The sequence below is a fragment of the Barbus barbus genome (assembly GCF_936440315.1).
Source record: "Barbus barbus genome assembly, chromosome: 8".
Taxonomy (NCBI): domain Eukaryota; kingdom Metazoa; phylum Chordata; class Actinopteri; order Cypriniformes; family Cyprinidae; genus Barbus; species Barbus barbus.
Genome location: NC_136736.1, coordinates 6962107 through 6987415, shown reverse-complemented (window position 1 = coordinate 6987415; position 25309 = coordinate 6962107). Strand labels below are relative to the sequence as shown.

General features: G+C 36.3%; 1 protein-coding gene across 1 annotated transcript in view; it reads right to left on the bottom strand.

Annotated features, from left to right (window-relative positions):
* Positions 1-25309, bottom strand: part of LOC306874206 (glutamate receptor ionotropic, NMDA 2B-like) — a gene marked incomplete at both ends in the record, with an annotated part of 110395 nt that overhangs the window by 33070 nt on the left and 52016 nt on the right. Inside the window, 3 exons of the mRNA XM_079424074.1 lie at positions 10794-10986; positions 13132-13402; positions 18143-18286. Of these exons, the coding sequence (XP_079280200.1) occupies positions 10794-10986; positions 13132-13402; positions 18143-18286 (608 nt within the window). The remainder of the gene's footprint in view (positions 1-10793; positions 10987-13131; positions 13403-18142; positions 18287-25309) is intronic.

Here is a 25309-nt window from a genome sequence, read left to right as displayed (position 1 = left end):
CTAAAAGTCCCGCCAAGAGGGGGCTTTGTCTTCTCATTTCAGAAGACTACCAAACCTCACTGGTCTAGAGGGAGGCAGGCATGGCTGTTATGAGTCTAGAAGTAATTACAGTGTTTGCCCACCAGCACTGGATTATTTTAATGCATCATCAACACAGGGGCGACAATAATCTGCAGAGGATTTATAACGCATGAGGTGTTATGACATCATGATGATATTAGTTAGCCTAAACAGGATTTCAGATTAACCCGAACACAGATCGAATCATTCTATGGTCTCGTATTCAGAGCCACCCACAGTGCGATCTATATACATGAAAGTGGATGTGGGCTAGGGAAGTGTATATAGGTTTTTCTAAAAGTGTGTGTGTGTGTTTATGTATGCATTTTTAATTAAAGCAAGTTAGAAGCTCCTGGGTGAACCAGAGATGAATTACCTTTACTTACACAGGACACCATGTAATGATCAAACCCCTTCCCCAGGGAAGCCTGTGGGCCTTGTAACACAGCGATACACCACCAACACTCACACACTCTAATGGATAGACTTAAAACACACACACACACACTCCCTCTCTGAGTAAAGACACACAAACATACCTTTGGGAATTGAGCTGTGTTAAAGCTTTAAAGCCAAATATTTTGAAAAGGCAGACTGTTCATTTTGTATTTTGTGTTCTAAAAGTGTGAGAAAGCAAACAATAAATGGAGACAGAAAGGAAGTGTGTGACAGTGAGCAGAGAATGGAGAGATAGACAGAGAGAGAAAGACAGCTTGCAAGACCGAAGGGGTTCACCAGTGTACAACTGATATCTTGACCTACTTCTGAAGAGTTATTGTCAGCGTCTTTCAGCAATGCCCAAAAGCATAATAAAAACGTCCACAACCACCTTATTAAACTTTCTGAGCATCAGGTCCACTGGCCACCCAGTGAACCTGAGAGCGGCAGCCTGAGGGGCTACAATTAACTGAAGTGGAGAATAAAAGCCTGGCAGCTTCACAAGCCTTAAGCACCTCAGAGGAGTCAAAGCATCAGAGAGACAAGCCACACAATCACACATGCGAGGGAAAACACAACGTAACACACACACACACACACACACACACCAACAAACAAGCAAGAATGTAATATCTTCAAGATTGGGGAGACCATATATACTGTATATGTTTATGTATATGCAAGTCATTACAAAAAGAATCAAAATAAATACATACACATTTTAGACAGTAGACATTTATAATATAACAATTCTAAATAAAAATATTTTATATGTTAAATTAATTTATAAGTGTACAGTGCACGTCAAATTTATGTATGTATGGCTGTAAAAACCTGTTAATTTGACAGTGAAACACTGTCATACATCTAATGGGAGATTTAATACACTTCAGTTTACAGCTTTTGTAAGTAAAAAAAGAATAAGTAACACTGTAATTTACAGTGAAAAGCGTAAATTAGCGCTCCCTGTATTCTCTTCACTTTTGTTTTTTCATTGAAATACTGTTTCTTGTTCATTTTTTCTTATCAGTTATGTTACCATGATGTTTTTTTTATTATTATTTTTTTTTATTTGTGTGTATGACCCTGTGAACCTTCTATTATTATGACATTAGTATTTATTTAAAAGTTACTTGATGAAAATTTATGACATTTGATTCATAATGTGACTTTCTCACTACTTGTTAACTACTGTTTTTAAGTTGGTTGTCAGTACATTATAAAGATTTCATTTTAATCTGTAAAACCACAGTTGCTGTTTTACTGTAAATTTCACTGAATTGTTTACAGTGTAATATATTAATTATAAATATTTAAAAGGCATATAATTCAGTAACTTTCAACCTCATTATCTTTTTTAAAATGCAATACATTTGACAATTATAAAAGGCTGCATCTATTTAAAAAACAAAATAAGAACTTGGAAATCAGTAGGATGAAAAATGCTAAAGGAATTTAGAACATCAATAGGCTAATGATATTTTATGTGGATTCCAAATATCTATAAAATTATGGGAAACTGTCTTCACTACAATAAAAAAAATCTAGATTCAGAACAATAGAACCAGTAAATTGATAATTAATCATTAAAATATTTTTTTATTTTTGCAAGAATAACCCACACATGTCCTTACAATCAATTTATCCAAGGTAAGTGCATGTAACCTCATTTAATCTGGCTCTCAACCTTTATAGGGTACATGTATCTCATCTAACCTTCCACAACCATGCCAGAACCTTCAGCTGACCTTCAGAGGAAGCCCTTGAGGCTGTCTCAGGCCCTTAACCATCACAGATCATGACCCATCCAGTTGAAAAGCCCTCCATCATCGCTGACAGATCCACCGCAGAGCATGGTGGGTGTTCCAGAATGATAATATAGAATTTTGGAATGCCATTTAAATCGTCTCCATTATGATGGAAACGGATCATTAGAGTCCTCGAGGGGTTACAGGGTCCGGTGCTTCTCATTCAGCCCACCTCATAACGCTGTCATTCAAAATCTTCAAGTGTGTGCATGTGCACGCATATGTGAGGTCCCAGGTGTGCACTGCAGGTGAACCTGCACTCCCAGAGGACTCTAGATTCAAGATTCAAGATTTGTATTTGTCACATACACAATTATACAGGGTATAACCAGCAGTGAAATGTAAGTCAGGGCCGCTCCAAGGTCAGTGCAATTATAAAGTATACAGATATTAAGAAAAAGAAAAGTAGAAAAAATAAGAGAATAAAATAAAAGATAAAAAATATTAATATAAATGTGCAGGTCAGTACAGGTCAGTATGTTGTTGACTTAAATAGTAATAAAGAGGAATGTGCAAAAAGTTGTCCAGGGTGTTTAAATAGCAGCAATATGAGGTAGAGAAAAATTATGAATAGCTACTGATATGGGAGTCATGTGATGTTATGACACAGAGTTAGAGTTTAGGAGCCTGATGGCCTGGGGGAAGAAGCTCCTCCTAAGTCTCTCAGTTTTTGCCATCAGGCAATGGAAGTGCTTACCAGATGGAAGCAAAGTGAATAGATGGTTACCAGGGTGATTTGAGTCCTTGATTATTTTGACAGCTCTATTTTTGCAGCGTTTGAGGTAGATGTCTTGCAGAGAGGGGAGAGCAGACCCTGAGATGCGCTCAGCTAAGCGCACAACTCTCTGTAGTGCTTTGCAGTCCTGATTGGAGCTGTTTCCATACCACACTGAGATGCACTGAGTCAATATACTTTCTATGGTCCCTGAATAGAAAGTTTTCAGGATTGCTGGTGAGACCCTGAATTTCCTCAGCTGTCGCAGATGGTACAGTCTTTGCCTGGCTTTCTTAACCTGTGTTTGGATGTGTGTAGTCCAAGTCAGGTTCTCGGAGATGTTTACACCGAGGTACTTGAAGTTACTCACCCTCTCCACAGGGGTCCCACTGATCATGAGAGGAGTATAGGGCTGCTGCTGTCTCTTCCTAAAGTCCATGATCAGCTCTTTAGTTTTGCTCACATTCAGAGAGAGACAGTTGTCCTGGCACCATGATGTGAGTCTCTCTACCTCTTCCAAGTAAGCGGTCTCGTCGTTGTTGGAGATGAGGCTCAGAACCACAGTATCATCAGCGAATTTGATAATAGATGTGGAGCTGTGAGAGGACACGCAGTCATGCGTGTAGAGAGAGTAGAGCAGGGGACTCAGGACACAGCCCTGTGGGGCTCCTACGTTCAGGGTGATGGAGTTTGAGGTGAACTGGCCAACTTTCACCACTTGAGGTCTGCCGGTGAGGAAGTCTTGAATCCAGTCACAGAGTGAGGAGTTTAGGCCAAGGTCTGTGAGTTTAGATGCCAGCTTGATGGGGACTATAGTGTTGAAAGCTGAGCTATAGTCAATGAATAGCAGCCTTACATAATTCCCATTGTTGCTGTCCAAGTGTGTGAGGGAAGAGTGGAGGACGTGAGAGATGGCATTGTCAGTAGATCTGTTTGGGCGATAGGCAAACTGAAGAGGGTCCAAAGTATCAGGTATGGAGGAGCAGATGTGGCTCTTAACAAGTCTCTCAAAAACCTTCATGACTATAGACATGGCCGGCGCCACGGGGGGGCGTGAGGGGGCGTCGCCCCCTCACTCGGACTATCCCGCCCCCTCACTCAAGATGAGTGTGAAAATAGATTTTATTTATGAAATATAATGGTTTATTTAAAAAAACAGTTGCCAAATGAATAGGCTTTCTAGCATTAATATGATGCTACTATAGCAAATATTTAGGACAGTCTGTTTCACAAAGTCTCATTTTAATTGTTACATCTGACACACAAACTTCACACGCAAGCGGTTCAACTAAATGCAGGCATTATGCAGCACTACTGACTAAGCTAAAGGTATGATGAAATTTTTTTTTAATGTTTAATAGAGGGCTAGATTATCGTAGTTAGTTGATTATTTTGCTGTATTGTTTGATACTGTTCAATTTGTTAAACTTAAAATGATGCATTTGTTAAATGGGCCGAAATGAATGCATGTTATGTCAGGGAATCGGTCGCAATAAGGTTGTGTTTCAGTGTAAAACAGACACAATTGAGTATTTCTGGTGGGTGTGGTGACTGTATTTGTGGTAAAACTGCTGCCCTAATACATGTTATTTCCTGGATGTCATATTTTCGAATTTGATGCGATTTTGTTTTATTATACTCTGCTATCTGTATTTGCTAAGTAGGCTACCTTTTAGTAGGGTCATTCTCTCAGAACGTATTTTTCATTCCACTTCGGTGCTTTTCCATTGTGTTTCAAAGTAAATGCGCTATGCAGTGGCGGTGTAGCGTGGGGCTTGACGGGCTATAGCCCCATCAGAAACTTGCTTAGCCTCGATACAGCCCCCCAAGAATTTCCAAATGATTTTCCTGTTTTTTAACTCTCGGTGTCACTCTCATTAACATTGAAAAATAAACATTAAAACCCTAAAAAAGTGCCTAATATGTGGCCTATAAAGATATTATGGGGGAGGGGTCAAGCAACTCAAGCAAGCGATGCGCAAACTTTGTACAATTCACTAGAGAAAGTGAAAGTAAAAAATAAAAAAAAACTACTGACGGCTAAAGCTGCATTAACGGCGCATATTCTCTCTGAGAAAACGAGAGACGAATCTAGTCTAACATATGCTGATATAACTGTCTTAAATTATTCCCTTAATATTTCTTTTTTTGGCTCGTAGTGAAAAACATGAGAAGAAACGTATTTTGTGTTAAACAGGTTGTTTTTGAAAACCAGTGCCTGAAGTAAAGCTGAATTGTCATTGATGACTGCAGTGTTAATCATTTTAATTATAGGCCTATATTCATTGTATAAATTAACAACCCCGTTTAAAAAAAAAAAATTCTAAAACATTTTCAATGAGGAGTAAGCTAATACCCTATTTTATCCTCAGAAATTATTGTGGGGCAATAATTTAATGTAATTTAATAATAAAAGTAATCTAATAATAATAATAATAATATGCCTAATAGTAAGAAGAATGTAACAAGCCTACATTAATTGGAAATGATAAATCCTCTTAATATTGCCCATTTTTGACGCTACCTCTGGCTATCATCGACACATGATACCATGCAAATCAGCACGGAGCGGCTGTGTGCCCGTGTGGAAATAGTTTTATGAATTGTAAAAAAAAAAAAAAAAAACAGTTTTTATTGAATTGAAAAAAAAAATCCCAACTTTCTCTCTTTTCTATATTCGTTCATAAATTATATTACTTTGTAAGTGTCATATTTGGCAGTTGGCATTATATTACTAATGACAGTGACACATGAGAAGTTTAATATCACATGCAGGAAAAAAAAGGTAAAATATGCCTTTTTCGAAGCTGCTGTATAAATATATATATATATAAGATTTTCTAAATTTAATTAGTTTATTTAGCACCCCCTCTGAACTGTTAAGCCCCCCTTAGCACCCCCAACAAAAACATCCTGGAGCCGCCACTGGTGCTATGGATGTCTTTGAATTTGAATGCTGCGCTCTCGTCTTTTATAGCAGTTTCTCAGCGCGTAATACATCATTATAAAACACTGCACTGGAAAAAGTAAATAAATAAATGCAATAAAAAATGAAATAAAATACCTTCCACTGACCTGTCTCGTGACCAAAACACTATCTGTGAACCCATTCTAATAGTTGTAGTAGTAGTGCGGGCAGGTTTGTTTACAGTCTGACAAATACGTGAATGGGCCACATATGTTTTTATTTATTTATTTTTTATTATTATTTTACTTTGCGCTACGTCATCGCCCCCTTTCGTTACCTCAGCCGCCCCCTCATCAGTGCTGCGCTGGCGCTGGCTCTGACTATAGATGTGAGGGCAACTGGGCGATAGTCATTCAGGCAAGAGGGTTTATTGTTCTTAGGCACAGGGATAATGACAGATTTTTTGAATGAGTGAATGACTCTAAAAACAGAGATTTTTTGAATAACTCTAAAAACAGTTTTCTCCGTTTTGTATTTACGGCTACTTTTTCTCCATCTTTTTTGTGTTCTCTAGTGTTCTTAAGATATTAGTGTCCTTATCTTCTCATCATCCGATTCAAAAATCCACTTCAGCAACTCTAAACATCCGCCTAATTACACAAATACAACCATCTTGTTCTACCAGATACTATGCCCGCTGGGTAATTGTTGTAAATCCACCATTCACAAATAACATAAAAGTGTTTTTGTCCACTTAATTACTTGTTTCCTTCATCTAAACAAACAAAGCTTTTTGCAACAACATCACTATGTCTTCATAACATGCTCTCCTGGCTACATGCAGTTCCAGAAACATTATAAATGTTTAATTTAATGGTTAAGTCAAACCGTAACTATTGTGTTTCATTAATGATCGATGGTGCATTTGTATGCAGTGTGTTATTGACTGGTTCAAGTCCAAGCTAAGCGCTGGAATTAAGTGCTCTTTTACATACATGCCTTAGAAAACAGCTTCCAAATTTAGCACTGAATATTTTAAAGTGTTGTCAGACTCTGCAAAATTAAGCGATCGGAGGAATTTCCCTGCTAACCACCCCTCAAACACTTCACACAGACAACTGTATAAAGTAAGGATTCAAAAAGAAGGGAAGAAAGAATCGGTAACACTTTAGTTTAGGGACCAATTCTGCAGTTAATGGTGTGTTTAATATTGAGAATTGGACCTTAAAATAAAGCATGAATCTTTGGCCTAAAACTAATCAGATGGATCTAAACAGAAAGAAGCCATAGAAGAAAAGAGATGAAAGTGTAGGTAGAGCAGGAATAACTGTAAATATATATATTTAAAATAAATAGTGAAAAAAAAACACTACCCTTTATTAAGATTTTTTTATGTTTTTGAAAGAAGTCTCTTATGCCCAACAAGGCTACATTTATTTGATCAAAAACAGTAATATTGAGAAATATTATTACTATATGTTTTCTAATTTATATATTTTGCAACATAATTTATTTTAGTTTTTATTTTTACTGTCGTAATTGTGTTTAAAATAAATCAAATCATATATAATTTTAAATGTAGGTTTTTTTCATTAGTGTTATATTTAATTTACAACCCAGCACTGGGTAAAATATGGACAAACCCAGCGGTTGGGTTACTGCCCAGAAGTTTGGGTTAAACATTTAACCCAACTGTTGGTTGAAAACAATCCAGCATGTGTTCTGTCCAATATTTACCCAGCACTGGGTTGTATTTAACCCAGTATTTTTTAGAGTGTATGATATATGCATGTCAAATTACATGCATGTCTGCACTGGAAGCTCATGTCACCAAGATAAATTCCTTGTGTGTGTAAACACACTTGACAATAAAATCCTTTATGATTCTGATTCAGATTTTTAGGACTAATATCATATTATAAAAAACCTGCAATGACCTATACTGTACAGCATACAGTACACAACTATAACAGCCTCCTCTAAACGAGAGGAAAGGTGAGTCCAGCGTCTGTTCTGCTAAAAATTGGCACGTGAGGAATACACCAAGGGAACCCAGCATACGTGTGCCACAACTGTTCATATTAAAGTCTGGATGAGAGGTAGATTTTAATTTGTTATTGTTGCATTTCAAGATAGTCTCTGGGCTTTTAAGTTTATTACATTAAACAACGTATTAGAGAGCCTGCAATTACTGAGTCTAGGTGAGTGAATGTAACACCTCACTAGTGTGCAATGCTATCCGGTTTGATTAGTTAATAGATTTAATTGACGCAGGTAATGATTGCTGATAGGTCAACAATGTTTGTGGCAAAATTGTAAACTTTAGTCTAAACCAGGGATCCTCAAATCTGGACCATTCCTGCAGAGTTTAACTCTAACCCTAATCAAACACACCTGAGCATGCTAATCAGAGTCTTCAAGATCATTAGAAAATCACAGGTAGGTGAGTTTGATCAGGGTTGGAGCTAAACTCTGCAGCAGATTGGACCTCCAGGGAAAGATTTGAGGAACCCTGGCCTAAACGCTCCCTAGATCAATGAGAAAAAACCCAAAAGTGTTACAATTATCCTTCTTTGCCATGTTTGCATATGCCTAGAGTTAATCAAGGGAGGGGACATGCAGACAGAATGAAAGAGGGAAAACTAGATGCAGAAAAGAGAGCGAAAGAGAGAGAGAGGCCGGGCTCCCACTGTTGTTCCATTCGGCTTCCTAATCCTGCTCTGCCTCGAGCATTCAATTAACTCCTCACCAGCAGATCAAATGACTGGCTAAAAGAGAGTGTGACCGAGCCTAAACGCTAATTAATACTTAGGAATCAATGCCCCTCAATACTAAATGTCAAATAACAGTACAAGAGAGAACAGAGCAGTTCAGATGAAAAGCTCACTTTTGTATTACGATGGATATTTATGTTTCTAAGATGAAAATAACAGCTGGGCCGGTACAGACACGTGGGCGTGGGCTGAATGTCAGAGGAGACATAATGGGGAAAGAAAAGTGAAAGGTGCTCTGTGCCAGACGCTTCAGCGAGGAGCTACAGCAGACCCGCATTACCAATAATGTACTCTCTTTTTCTCTTTTGTTATCCATTTGTCACTCTCACTCGTTCTTTCTCCAGGAGGTGTTACAGGTACAGTATGGCTATAATAGAATGCTGCTCAATCTAGGACTCGCTTTACACCTGGTATTAGGTCCAAATCGGCTGATCCAATCACAAATGGTCAGGTGAGATGGATCATCAGATGCCCCTTGGGTAGTAACACATCTTTAGTATAGGGACCAATTCTCTCTATTAACATGCTGCTTATTAGCATGCCTTTTATTAACATATTGGCTGTTTATTAGTACTTATAAAGCACGTATTCTGCATGACCATATTCTACATCCCTAATCCTACCCAATATCTAAACTTAACAAAAACCTTACTAACTTTTAATAAGCAGCAAATTAGGAGTTTATTGAGGCAAAAGTCATAGTTAACAGTTTGTTAGTCTCGCGTAGCCAGACCTTCAGACTGACGGTCATATGATCTATGAGATTTAAGTTTAACTAGTAAATACCAAAAAGTGTTTATACAGTAGCTAGACAATTTATGAGGTATGTGCTAGCTAGCTCAAGCTGTGATGTTCTTTCTGCACGCCAGTTTTCTGTTATCATACAGAAGTACAGTACTGGTCAAAAGTTTGGACACAATGTTTTTAAACATTGCATATCTTTTGCTCATCAAGCCTTCATTTATTTGATCAAAAATACAGAAAAAACTAATAGTGTGCAGTATTGCCGGTATTACAATTTAAAACAATGGTTTTCTGTTGTAATATACTTTAAAATATAATGTATTTCTGTGATGCAAAGCTTAATTTTGAACATCATCACTCAGTTCTCAGTGTCACATGATTCTTCAGAAATCATTCTAATATACTTATTTATTATCAATTTTGGAAACCGTTGTGCTGCTTAATAATTTTTTTTTTTTATTGCCTTTGATTCTTTTTTTCCAGAATTCTTTGATGAATAAAAGAACGCATTTATTTAAAATAGAAATACATTTTTAACAATACACACTGCCATTCAAAGGTTTGGGGTCAGTATCGTTTCACTTTTTTTTACATAAATTAATACTTTTATTCAACAAGGATGTGTTAAATTAATAAAAAGTAGTAGTAAAGACTTATATTGTAAGAAAATATTTCTATTTTGAATAAACACTGTTCATAAGTTTTTATTCATCAATAAATCCTGAAAAAAGCATCACAGATTCCCCCCCAAAATTCCAAAAATTTCATTTTTTTTATTTGTATTAGTTTGCATGCGAGCCTATGATCAAACAAAATTTTTATATTTATGTTTGTATATGATGCAGTTTTGTAAATTTCCCCAAATGTCCAGTTAATTCCTAAAAATTCTCAAAAATTCCTGGTAAGTTTCAAACTTGAAATATTTCCCATGGAAAGTTTTCCGCCCCTTTGCAACCCTACTGACCCCAAACTTTTGAACAGTACTGTATGTCAAATCACCAATAAAATCAGGGATAAAAATGTTATCATGAAAATAAAACCCATTATCCCAAAGTACTGTATCGATGGATTTTCCATTAACGCAAGTGATAATGTAAAGATCTGTCTCCTACATTACCTACAGCATCTAAAAGCAACCATGGTGTGTATGTATGTATGCGTCTACAGTATGTTTGTGCACCTGTCTAGGGCTCTTTACCCTTTTCAAAACACTCCATTAGTTCAGAAACCCTCCTGAGCAGGTGTTGCAAGTGTGTGTATGCTGGCAAGACTGCCTGTGTACGTGTATGATTGCAGACCCCAGATGTCAGTGTTTGAACCCGGGCACCCTGCTAAGCCTGACTCACCTCAGCACCTCGTTGGGGTTTCCTGACTTGCTGCCTTTCTTGTCAGGTGTGCCTTGGCATCCGGACTTAAGCAGCGTGTGAGGACCCAGATCCAGCATCATTGTGGAAGATGCCATGGCGATTATGGCTACAGCATCACGCACTCGAGCCTCCAGTCCATAGTCCCACTCATCGTAGGAAACAGAGATCAAACCTGAGACAAAGAAAGTGTAAATTCAGTAAATACTATCATCTGAAATATACAGTATGTGGTTTTCGTAGCTAAATATTTCTATAGTTTTATTTATTTTGATTTATTTATACATTTTAGTACTTAAATGTAAACCTGTTTATATCAGTTAGTTGACAAAGCAATATTTCTCATTTTAATTTACATTTCTTAGGTTTAAGTTTTCATCTAATTTTTATAAATATTTTATTTTATTACAGACTTTTATTTACCGAAAAACATTATTAATAGTTACAGGTGTGGTTTTAGTTAACAATAACAACACTTCTACATATTATAGATAATAATAATAATAATAATAATAACAACAATAATAATAATAAAAAAAAACATTATGATATAAAACAAATTGTCATTTAAAATTCTGGCCAATACTGACAAGCTGCTAAATATTGATTAAAGTAATTAAAAATGAAAATTCTATACAATTTAGTCACAAGATAATCAACAAAAACTACTGTCACATGTATGTTCCCGTTTAGTTCCCGTTATTCCTTATTTGGTTTAGTTCCTGTTCTCATTATTAGTTTATCATCGTTCATTCTGATCACCTGTGTTAATTAATCTTCTTGTTTGCTCCTTTGTTCCCTGTCTTCATAAACCTTCAGTTTCTGTCTAGTTTTGTCTTGGATTTATGTTGTTTTCAATGGTCCATGTGTGTTGATGTTTATTAAAAGTATCTCTTTGTTTATTCCTGCCTCGTGAGTCTTCACTACAACCACGACCGCGTGACAACTACAATCAATCGTTTGAAATTCTAAAGTAAATTTAGGCATCACAAAATAATAATGTACAGTCTGAAAAATGCATATTACTTTGAGATGTTTTTAAAGATTAGTAAGTATTAGATCATCTGAAATATTTTGATACACTGAAAAAAATGGTGTAGAATATATTTTCAGTCAGTCAAAGATTGCTAATAAATTAAGAAATTGCATGCAACACTGAATTAAGAAAGAACTTTATTTAGAAGAAAATTGTATTATATTATTTATACTATATAAATTATACATACATACAAATATATATACAGTACATGTTTATATACATATTAGGGGTGGCACAATGCATGTATTCGTACCGAACCGTCACGGTACGGGCATCTCGGTTCGGTGCATGAGGCCTTACAACGAATACAAGCAATTTACCCTCAATCCAGAAGAGGCGCCCGCAGCAAAACAACGCTGTTTGATAACCGCCAGCAGAAGAACAGCGAATGCTGTGAGTTGCGCACTTGAAAACAAAGCCCACTAAACAGTGACCGTGTGCTGATTCTGAACACATCTCTCACATAGACTGACAAAGGAGTATACTTTAAAGACTTGTACACTCAACTGTTTCCATATTTGCGATGTAACGTATCTGAATGCTAAACTATTATTTATGTAAATTATAGGCTTTGTACTTCAGTCGCGTTCCAACAGTGACACAGAGGCAGGCCGCTGATGTTTGTATTTTATTTTGATAAAGTACCAACTTTAGCAATGCTGGAACTGATGTGTTTTGTGTGTGTGTGTGTGTGTGTGTGTGTGTGTGTATGCGCGTGGGACGCGATCACTTCAACTGTTTCCTTATACCAGCAGAATCAACTTTAAACACTTATCGTCATAATAATGCATCATAAAGGTCTGCTTTTTATTGTGTAAGCTCACAATGAAAACAAAACATTGTGGTTTTATAAAATAAAGAAAACAAATAGGATGTTGCTTTCTGCCATTTGAGTTTCCTTTCTGTGAACAAATTAAGCCTGTCAGAAAAATTTACTAAAACTCAGCATATATAGGCTATGTTACGTGTCACACTGTTTTATTCCCCTTGTTTATCTGTTAACTAAATCAAATATATTTAAAGAATATATTCCTTGTATGTACATATATACTGCAGATTATATATATATATAAAGTAATATAATATTTAGTATTACTACTGTACTACTCTCTGTTCAAAATGAATGAAAAGAAACCGAGCATAGTTGATTTGTTGTTCTTTTCCTGTTGTACCGAAATCGTATCGAACCGTGACCCCCGAACCGAGGTGCGTATCGAACCGTGACATCCGTGTACCGTGCCACCCCTAATATATATATATATTATTTATATTACTTCTTACCTGTTGGAAAGACGTTGGGTACATTATCTGCATCCCCTGTCACCAGAGATGGTACGATCCAGGTGTAACCATAACCAGTGAGGCCGACAGAATGTGCCACCTCGAAAATGGTCATGGCTTCTTCTTTAGTGCAGTACAGTAGAATAACAGGACTTTGGAGCTTCTTCATCTGGTTCTGGATCTTTGAGTCGCCATCATCTACTGACATGTCCAACAGCAGCACCTCTTCCAGCTCCCAGCCAACAAAACTGTTCTCGACGGTACTCCGGATCTGGATGAAGGCAAAACAGACAAAAAGATTACAAAAATGGCATGTCCTGTAACACCCTCCTGCTGCCTCCAGCTCTTGTTGCTTTTGATCTTTAGATATAAAGAGAAAAGAGAATTTAAAAAGAAAACTGGCAAAAAAGACAACGAGAGAGAGAAAGGGAAAGCTAAATTTTTATTTAAAGGAATAAATGAAAACACTAACCATAAAAAGTAAAATTCCCATCATGCACTGCATCCAGATACCAAACATTTTTTGATCTCTATGATTTGTAAAGAAGCAGACCTGACCCACGTTTCTAAATGCACAGAACTGCTCTGCTCTGTCTGAGGAGACAGAGAGAAATTAAACTGCATTTCCTCATAATAAATTGTTCAAACACTAGTCCACAGAGATGCTTTCCATTATAATCTACTGCAGTCAGAACTAGAGGAAGATGAAATTATCGTACACACAATTCTGATGATGCATATTTCTGTATCGCCCAATATTTCCAGACAATTTGACAGACTTGCAAATTGCACTGACAGTATCATTACACGCATGCAGTCAAGTGTAGTATGAGCATCCAGTACCACAGGGGTAAATCTACACAACATGACTGTGATGGTCCCTGGTACACTGATAGTCTTACATTTCAATTCCACTGTACTGACAGATCACTATATTTACATCTGAGATATTTTAGTTTTATTTATATACTGTTTTAATAATATTAATAGCAGTAAAATGTACTTAGAAATAAATTTTGAATTTGATTGTATTTCAATTTTTTTTTTTTTTTTGTAATTGTTGTGCTTTTGTCATTTGTATTAGTTTTTTTTTGGGGGGGGGGGGTTACACTTCTATACAGCTTTAATTTTTTAAGTTTCTTACATTTCTTGAAGTGACAGTTCACATTTTTGTGATCATTTTATAATGACATTTTTCAAGTTTCAGTTATTATTAACATTTTATTTCAGAATTATATCAGTTACTGAAAGTGATTTTTAATAGTTACAGTTTTAGTTTGTTAAATTTTAGTTAATTTTGGCCAATATTGATAAGCTGCTAATTATTGATATACCAATAACAAAAAACTAAAAAAAATTAATTCTATACTGGTGCATCTCAATAAATTAGAATGTTGTGGAAAAGTTCAAATCATCACTGACTGTGGAAACTTCACACTGGACTTCAAGTAACATGGACTCTGCCTCTCCACTCTTCCTCCAGACTCTGGGACCTTGATTTCCAAATGAAATGCAAAATTTACTTTCATCTGAAAAGAGGACTTTGGACCACTGAGCAACAGTCCAGTTCTTTTTCTCCACAGCCCAGGTAAGATGCTTCTGACGTTGTCTCTGGTTCAGAAGAGGCTTGGTAGCCCTTTTCCTGAAGACATCTGAGCGTGGTGACTCTTGATGCACTGACTCCAGCTTCAGTCCACTCCTTGTGAAGCTCTCCCAAGTGTTTGAATCAGCTTTGCTTGACAGTATTCTCAAGCTTGCAGTCATCCCTGTTGCTTGTGCACCTTTTCCTACCCAAATTCTTCCTTCCAGTCAACTTTGCATTTAATATACTTTGATACAGCACTCTGTAAACAGCCACACCTTTCAGTAATGACCCTCTGTGACTTACCCTCTTTTTGGAGGGCGTCAATGTTCGTCTTCTGGATCATTGCCAAGTCAGCAGTCTTCTCCATTATTGTGGTTTCAAAGAACAAGAGATAGCCAGAATTTATACTGTAGGGATGGTCATTAATTGAAACTCAAATGTAAATATTCTAATATTGAGATACTGATTTTTGACTTTCATGGGCTGTAAGCTCTAATCATCAAAATTAAAACAAAAAAAAACTTTTGAAATGTTTTACTTTACATGCAATGAATCTAAAATATATGAAAGTTTAACTTTTTGAAATAACTTACAATAAAAAATGAATTTTTTCACGACATTCTAATTTATTGAGATGCACCTGTACAATTCAGCCTAAAAACAAAATCAACTACAACTATACTAAAATCAGTCATTTAAAATGCTATAAATGAATTTAGGGATTATTATAGAATTTAACATTATTTTGAGGTTTTATAAAGATTAGGGAGTGTTTGAAGTGAGCATGCATATTCAATATCGACTGACAATGATTAGGCCTAAATAAACAAACAAAAAAATCTAAAGTTGGCTGATATTTGGCTGAAAACTGATATCTTCCTGACACATTGTGAATTCCTCATTTAAATACCAAGATATTTCTATGGCCATTTACAAAGCGCAAAGTAAGAGAAAAAAACTACTGCGGTAACCCAGGATATTGCAGAAGATGAAGAGCCACAAATAGGAGGCACAAGAAAACAGATGTCAGTGTGGCTGGAGAGGAGAGTAACAGCACTGGACACAATTTGTTCAAGCTTTTGGAATCCCCTGAACCATTGTTCCTCCCCCAGCAGACAGCAACACAAAGCCTGGCACTGGTCTCACTGGTAGAGCATCAAACATCTGCCTGCCATACACCTGCAAGAACATCAAGAGCCTGCTGCATGAGCCTCCTCAATAAGCAGAGCATCCTCTGGACCTCTGCTTGCATCGCCCTGAGGCTGCTCCTGATTTGGAGAGTTACTGAAAGCACAGTGAAAATCAAAGAACACAATCCTGACCATTGCACTGTGTATTTAAGAACTTTATCCACAGCACTGTGGGCCGGACGTAAATTTAGGAGGTCTGTGACAACAGCAAGTTGCAGCCGTTGCTTCCCAGTTGAGGCAAAATACAGTATATATTTCTACACTGAATCAACGCATTTCTAAAGCAGTGATATTTTAGTATTATTCATATACTATTACACTTTATATTAAGAATTATTAATTATTTTTATATTTTCAGTTTCTTTTAATTTTTTATATTTTATTACATGCCTTTGTCGTTTTTATTAGTTCATTTTTTTTTGTTATTTTTATATACATTTTAGTTTTTAGTTTAGTTCGATTTTCTTTCCATTTATTTTTATATTTTATTTCAGCTCTACTTCAATCAACAAAATGTTTTAAATAGTTCTCGTTTTAGTTAACAATAATAACCTTGTTCTAAAAAGGCTGTTTTGCTAGCATGAATTACAAGGGTCAACACTACTATTATAGGGCTTGTATACAAGGCTAAAGGTGCATACTGTGAGAGACATGTGATGAATGAACAGAAAGATGGTTACAGGGAAAATTCCACTAGTCATCATTTACTCACTCTCATGTCATTCCAAACCTGTTTGACTTTCTATCTTGCGTGCAGACTCTTTTCTGTTGCCACATGGGTTGAGATTGACATAGGGGTCAGTAAATGATGACACAATTTCCTTTTTGAGTGAACTATGGCATGAAATCAAACACGATAAGAGAGGAAAGCAGCATTAGTTCCTATAGGAGCGACTTATAGTGAAAGTAGGGGAGAGGACGGGTGTATTACTTTTGACAGAAACCCTAGCATACAGAAGATAGAGGAGAGGAAGAGAGCATTAGTTGAGGCAGGAGCATTGGCAAACTCCTGATGATGAAATAGACTCGAACCGCAGAGACTGGTGCCCCAGCGGGAGTTAGAACCTCGGTATAAGGGTGTGAATCGAACCAGCAAGAGTTTCCAGAATTAGGGGCAGTGAAGCAAACAGCAGTCTGGGGTTTCACGAGATCCCCATCTCAATTTGGCCAAATTGGTGTAGCTCTGGATAGGTGAGTGTTTATACACCCTGATGATGCATTTCAGTTATTTGATAAACAAGCGCAGGTTCTGAATGGATTGTTTGGTGGAATTATGAACATGAGCCATTTAAACTGAGGTGTGTTTCTTTTGACCACTCAAAACACACTCGAAATCACTTAGCAAGCCCTGGTAGCCACCATAGCAAGCATAAAGCAACATGTTAAAAACATGCAGAACATCTCAGCAAGCACATTCCTGCTTTTTTGCACCACTCCAAATTCCTACAGAAATAAAATCCAGGGAACAAATGTTAAACTCTCAGTGTTAAACATAACTTTAAAATAATAAGTAATTATAATAACACATATATAAAGGAGATGCAAATAATAATACACATATATAAAATACTGTTCAAAAATGTAGAGTCGGTAAGGTTTTTTCAAGAAATTTATATTTTTATGCAGCAAGGACATATTAAATTGATCAAAAGTGAAAGCAAAGACTTTTATAGACACAGTTACAAAAGATTTCTATAATTTCAAATAAATGCTGTTCTTTCTATTCAAGAATTCTGAAAAAAAAACATGAATAATAATATATTTTCAATAATAAAAATAATAATAATAATAATAATAATAATAATGCATATTTTATTATAACCAATATTGATGAAAATAAAAAAATGATAAAATCACATTTACGTTTTAAAACATTTTTAATATTATTTCACAATATCACTATTTACTGTACTGTATGTTTTAAGAAATGAATGCAGCCTTGGTAAGCATAAGAGATTTATGCAAAAAAAATAAAAAATCTAACCAACTCAACAACTATGTTTGATGAGTTCCTGCAGTCTTCTAAGCTTAAAATGAAATAACACCTGAACTGACATCAGAACTCATGTGTTTTATTTTCAAGATTACTTGAATCATAAACATACATTGGGGTTTGGATGAAGACCTAAAACTTGACCTGATATATAGTGCATTACTTCTACACCTGCTTAAATTAACAGTTAAACTGAAATTAAAATGGAATCGAATTGAGAAAAAATGAATAGCGACAACTCACCCGATTGACAAAGTCCTGGTATCCAGGGTAGTATGTGGTGACGATGGAGAATATGTACCAGTCATATTCCTCCATTATGTTTAGCATTACAGAGGCCTGCTGCTCTATAGAGGGTCCAAATTGGAAGAACATGGAATGGTCATCCTGCAAGAAACAAAGATACATGCATGCATGAGAACAGGAGAATCCAGGCGAAGCACATTAAAATAGGATGTCAGTCAGTTACATCGATATAGATACAGTTCATACTGGTTTTCAACAGTGCATACAGTATGTCAAAGAGAGAGTTGAGAATTGCTTGCTAATTTTTTTTTCAAACCAAGCTCAATTTTTCTTGTATTCTTCTTGCCTCCAGCCCATTACAAAGACAAAGTGACAAATCCAAAGTTAAGTATCATTTTTTTCCTTTTCACCACAATAACCTGTTAAAGTTTGGATAAAGGGAACAAGGATCAGTAGAAAGAGGGTAGAGAAATATGAACCACAGTTCGCCAGATCTAACATCTGCTGCATCAAAGCCTGTGAACGAGACACATTTTGCTCCCTTAACATCTAAATGACCACTTCACTCCTGAAACAAATCCCAGGCAGTTCAAATGCCAAAACGAAAAAGTCTATGGTACATAGGTGATGAATGATTTCAAATGTTTATAATAAGCACGTTAATGAACTCTTCACATCTAATATGCTTGCATTGATGCGAGTGTGTGTTTGTGTAAGCCAAAGCATTTTAAAGCTATGCACACATATATGACAGTGCACATGAATGCATGCACACTGATGTATAAGTCTGTTCATGGCTGTAAATGATTGTTTTGTGCGTGCACTCATGTGTGAAGTCGGTCGTGGGCGTTTGCCATGTTAGTCATGACGCATGGCGAAATCTCACAGTCTCTCTGTCTCTCTCTGTTTCAGGTCTCCACACTCTACTCAACATCAAAGCCACTCCCCTGGGGTCCGAGATGGACTGATCCGTTACCTTGATTCGGCTTTAATGAGGTAACAACACTGATGGGGCTGCGGGGAGGGGGGCTTAGCTTGTTAATCTAACGGCTGTAGTATAATTTTTTACATATGTGTTTATATATTCTTGTTTTGTGGATTTTGACTAAATGTTTAATGTGTGCCTGATTTGCCAGTGTGTATGTGTGTGCCTCTGCCTCTTTAATTTTCTGACTTCTATTCATTTACGTGCCCCCAATATTAATTTCCTGTCTTAATTCCTCCTCTTCCCTTTTGGAGTTGATCCCATCAGGAGAGGTGGGACTCCAGTCATAGGGTCAGTAAGATTTCTTTATTTTTCATAAAGAAATTAGCTCTTTTAATTAGCAAGCAAGAATTAAAGTGATACAAAATGACAGTTAGACATTCATAATGTTTTTTTGTTTTTTTCAATCTATTTCAAATTAATTTTGTCCTATTTAACTTTCTATTCATCAAAGAAACCTCTATAAATGTGTATCGTGGTTTCCATAAACATTTTCAGTTTTTAACATTGGGAAGAAGAAGAAATGTTTCTTATGAGCACTAAAATTCAGCTTTGCCATCACATGAATAAATTACATTTAATATTAAATTTTTAAAAAATCTATTATGGTTGTAAGTTTAACATGTTAATTAATTAGTTATGGAAAAAGCCAGTATTAGTTGGTTATTTAGAGTATCATTTCAATATTTTCAAAAATATTTCTTATTTCCATATTAATAAAAAAATGCTTTAATACCCATTAAAAACTCATTTATCTCATGCCATTATTTATACAATTGCAAGTGTAGTGTAAATGCATTCATGCCACCTCTGAGCTGCAATAAACTGACTGTGGATATATCTAATTCAGATGCAGCTTCTGAAAAAAAAATCATGGCCTAAAAGTTTGTGTAATACATTTTAAGTTGAATCAAATAAAACATCTTTCTAAAGCTACTTTCTGATGCTTTTCTCATTTAGCACAATGACGACTTTCAGTTTTTTTGTGCACTAAAAGATGATGCCCTCTTAACTTAGTAAAATTACATTCATCTTACTTATTTGTTTCTGCTCTGTTGACATTACTCAGTTTGATCGAGTTTTTATTACTTTCTGTTACTTAAAGCATTGCAATTAAGTTTAATAAACTTAATTTCTTTGTGTTCAATGATAAGGTCGAACATGTGACTCCTTTGTGCATGTGTTATAGACAGAGGTGCACATTAGTTTTTCAGCCTGGTTGATTTGGAGATTTGGTTTGGTCCTCGCACTGCACATAGTGTGACCCATTAAATAAATAAATAAATTAGTGCTGTCAAACGATTAATTGCAATTAATTGCATTTAAAATAAAAGTCTTTGTTTACATAATATATGTGTGTATACTGTGTGTATTTATTTTGTATATATAAATACAAACACATGCATGTATTTAAGAAAAAAAATGTTTATATATTAAATATATGTATATATATAATATAAATAAGAATATAAATATATAAATGTATATACATGTAAATATTTTCAAAACATACTGTATGTGTGTGTATTTATGCGTGCAATTTATGTAAACAAAAACTTTTATTATGGATGCAATTAATCGTTTGACAGCACTAATATATATATATACACAGGTCCTTTTCAAAAAATTAGCATATTGTGATAAAGTTCATTATTTTCTGTAATGTACGGATAAACATTAGACTTTCATATATTTTAGATTCATTACAACACAACTGAAGTAGTTCAAGCCTTTTATTGTTTTAATATTGATGATTTTGGCATACAGCTCATGAAAACACAAAATTCCTATCTCAAAAAATTAGCATATCATGAAAAGGTTCTCTACACGAGCTATTAACCTAATCATCTGAATCAACTAATTAACTCTAAACACCTGCAAAAGATTCCTGAGGCTTTTAAAAACTCCCAGCCTGGTTCATTACTCAAAACCGCAATCATGGGTAAGACTGCCGACCTGACTGCTGTCCAGAAGGCCATCATTGACACCCTCAAGCAAGAGGGTAAGACACAGAAAGAAATTTCTGAACGAATAGGCTGTTCCCAGAGTGCTGTATCAAGGCACCTCAGTGGGAAGTCTGTGGGAAGGAAAAAGTGTGGCAGAAAACGCAGCACAACGAGAAGAGGTGACCGGACCCTGAGGAAGATTGTGGAGAAGGACCGATTCCAGACCTTGGGGGACCTGCGGAAGCAGTGGACTGAGTCTGAAGTAGAAACATCCAGAGCCACCGTGTACAGGCTGTGCAGGAAATGGGCTACAGGTGCCGCATTCCCCAGGTCAAGCCACTTTTGAACCAGAAACAGCGGCAGAAGCGCCTGACCTGGGCTACAGAGAAGCAGCACTGGACTGTTACTCAGTGGTCCAAAGTACTTTTTTCGGATGAAAGCAAATTTTGCATGTCATTCGGAAATCAAGGTGCCAGAGTCTGGAGGAAGACTGGGGAGAGGGAAATGCCAAAATGCCTGAAGTCCAGTGTCAAGTACCCACAGTCAGTGATGCTGGTGTTGGTCCACTGTGTTTTATCAAGGGCAGGGTCAATGCAGCTAGCTATCAGGAGATTTTGGAGCACTTCATGCTTCCATCTGCTGAAAAGCTTTATGGAGATGAAGATTTCATTTTTCAGCACGACCTGGCACCTGCTCACAGTGCCAAAACCACTGGTAAATGGTTTACTGACCATGGTATTACTGTGCTCAATTGGCCTGCCAACTCTCCTGACCTGAACCCCATAGAGAATCTGTGGGATATTGTGAAGAGAAAGTTGAGAGACGCAAGACCCAACACTCTGGATGAGCTTAAGGCCGCTATCGAAGCATCCTGGGCCTCCATAACACCTCAGCAGTGCCACAGGCTGATTGCCTCCATGCCACGCCGCATTGAAGCAGTCATTTCTGCAAAAGGATTCCCGATCAAGTATTGAGTGCATAACTGAACATAATTATTTGAAGGTTGACTCTTTTTTTTGTATTAAAAACACTTTTCTTTTATTGGTCGGATGAAATATGCTAATTTTTTGAGATAGGAATTTTGGGTTTTCCTGAGCTGTATGCCAAAATCATCAATATTAAAACAATAAAAGGCTTGAACTACTTCAGTTGTGTTGTAATGAATCTAAAATATATGAAAGTCTAATGTTTATCAGTACATTACAGAAAATAATGAACTTTATCACAATATGCTAATTTTTTGAAAAGGACCTGTATATGAGGAGTTTATTTGCAAAAAAAGATTGCAATTTATAATTTTCAAAAATAATGTTTTTTTTTATTATGGTATAATGTTTTTATTGTTTTAGTTAGCTGTATTTTTTAGTTATGTTTTAACCTAATCAAAATAACCCAAATGCAGTTTGATTGAGATTAATTGGAATGCACAATGAAACAAAAAAACACAATTTTTGAGTCCTGTTTTTGCAAATGTTCTCTTCATATAATAAATAAATATAACTATAACATAAATAAATAATAGAGATAATATTATTACACTTTATTTACTTATTTGTTTCTAATAAAATAATAAACAACATAAAGGGTGATAATACTACTATACATAATTTTAAATTTTAAAATAAAAAAGTGAGTATTAAATACAAATACAAATATTATATAGTAAACTTAAAAATAACATTTAATATGAATTTTCATAATTTTCTAACTTAAAACCAGCAGGCTTTTATTTTGGCGGGTTGCCGGCGCTTCCGACAGACGCGTGCGAGCGCGAGCATAGCCCTTGTGCCACAGTCCTTGGACATTTTGGAAAGATTTTTGCGTGCTTTTTTTATATAAATATGTAAGAAAAAACACTGTAATGGTAATGTTTAAAGTGTTGTCAGGTGGGACGTAAGTTAAACATGATGGCGCAGCTGAAGATATTAATTCTGCTTTATAAATGTACTTTTATTCGTCGTTTTGTCCATGTATAGTTAAATTCCCCACTGTGTTAATAAGTTTTCAAATTCCCCTCTTTGTTATTTTACATAGGCTATTCCTGTTGGTGTATTTGCGCGGGAGGTGGTTCAAGATACAGTCTGAGGTAAATTTATGTTTATCCTTTTCGTTTTTCAAATTGGTCACTAAAACGCGTAATTTACAAAAATATATTTAATATTTTCTAAACGTTATCTGGTGTGAAGTGTTTGTTTTTGGCTTTGTCGTGGATCTCGGACGCTCACGCAAGCCTGTGAGAGGCGTTTATAATTTAAAAACAATTTAAAAAGCACACTGAAACGATTCAGACTAAATATCATTCTGACCGAAGCCAAATTGAGCATTGTGAAACTATATTGATATTTATGATAATCGTTTTTCAAATATGTTTCAGGGCAGTTCATGAAGTGCACCCGCCACATCAGACTCTGCTGTATATGGAGGCACTTTTCATTGTGTATGCAGATATTATTCAGGTACCTGAACACTTGACTATTGCATGAATTGGTTAATTACAGTTGAAATAAAAATAAATTAGAACCCCCCCCCCCCCCCCCCCCCCCCCATACATACACTACTAGTCAAAGGTTTTTGAACAGTAAGATTTTTTATGTTTTTTTTTTTAAGTCTCTTCTGCTCACCAAGCCTGCATTTATTTGATCCTAAGTACAACAAAAATAGTAATAATAATTTATATAGTAAATATATATTTAAAAATATATAAATATTTAAAAGATATTTTGAAATATTTGGTGAGCAGAAAAGACTTAATAAAAAAAAACAGACCTTATTGTTCGAAACCTTTTGACTGGTCGTGTGCTTTATGGACCCAACTAAGTTAAATTGTTTGTTATTTGTTAATTGTTATCCACTGTATAAGTAAAGTTTCTTTGTTTTACTGATTTTTATACAAACACACTGTCTGTGAGTTGATTTGCATGAGTTTGAATTGAATGCAGCCTAATCAGTTCACACCAGTCGCGAATGAAGCGTTAAGCGCGAGTGATTTACATGTTAAGTCAATGCAAAGACGCGAATAGACATCCTGCGGCGCGATTCGCGCGAATGACGTGGCGCAAAGTGAGCGTTTCGGGCGTTTGACGCACGTAACGCGAAAAAATCTGAACTTTGGCGGATATTCGCGCCGCGCTAACCAATCAGGAGCTTGCTCTAGTAGTGACGTAATTACGTGCAGAGGCAGAAATCCGAAACAATAGAGGACAAAATCATCGTCCTGTATGTGGATACCCGGAGTTGTACCATAGACCAAAGTTTACCTGTTAGATTTACCCAAAACAAATGATATCTTATGTTTATCCACTACAGAGACATCAGAGCCAGCGGCAAATGTCAGAAGGACTAGCCGAGGTTATGCTCCTCTCTTCGGGATACATGAGCACGAGCGCCCGGTGATCGCCTGGAGTTCACGGTTCTGAAATCGGCGAAGCAAATTTTCAAATAGGCGCTGTTTTTATAAATAAACCGCAGATTTGAGTTTTAAACAACTACATTCTCAGCTGAAATACACGCGTCCAGTGTTTTCATAGCACATAAAGTGCAACTACCCTCTCAACAAAATCCATGTCAGCCATTTCGCAACGAGACGAAATTTGCGTCTGTTGTGAAGCGAATTTCACGCGCGAATGAAGCGAGTAAACTCAAAATGTTCAAGCGTCCAACTACGCGCGAATAGCACAGTAAGGGGCCATTCGCACAGAACTCATCTTTGTTCTGTGCGAATGGCCCCTTCCAAGTTGATATTCCCTACAATACCAACAACAGCAGTTTACACTTCAGATACACCAGTGAGATGAACATGTGAAATGACACACATGGCCTCCCATTTCAACTTTACATTTAACACACACACATAATATATACAGGATACCATGTGTCAGATTTGTTTTCCGGATCATTCCTTTCTAATCCGTCGTTCTACACTTCTGCTCCTCACCCCCTCCCAGTCATCAATCTCCCTTGCTCCGCTCCTCCTCTTCGTCCGTTCTGAGTCTGTTCATCTCAAAATGAGCGATCACAGACACATGCACTCCATATGCAAGACTCCCATTCCTCTATTGCCTGTTTAGCACAACGGAGAGGCGACCTAGTCATCCACCACCCAATACAGCCCCGTATGAGCAGCAGGGAGCTAATCCAGACCTTACATTACTATCCTCTCACTACTTTCCTCCCTTCCTCTTCAATAATAGAGACTAGTGTCCTGCAGAGGCAGTTTATAAGCAAAGTATCTTT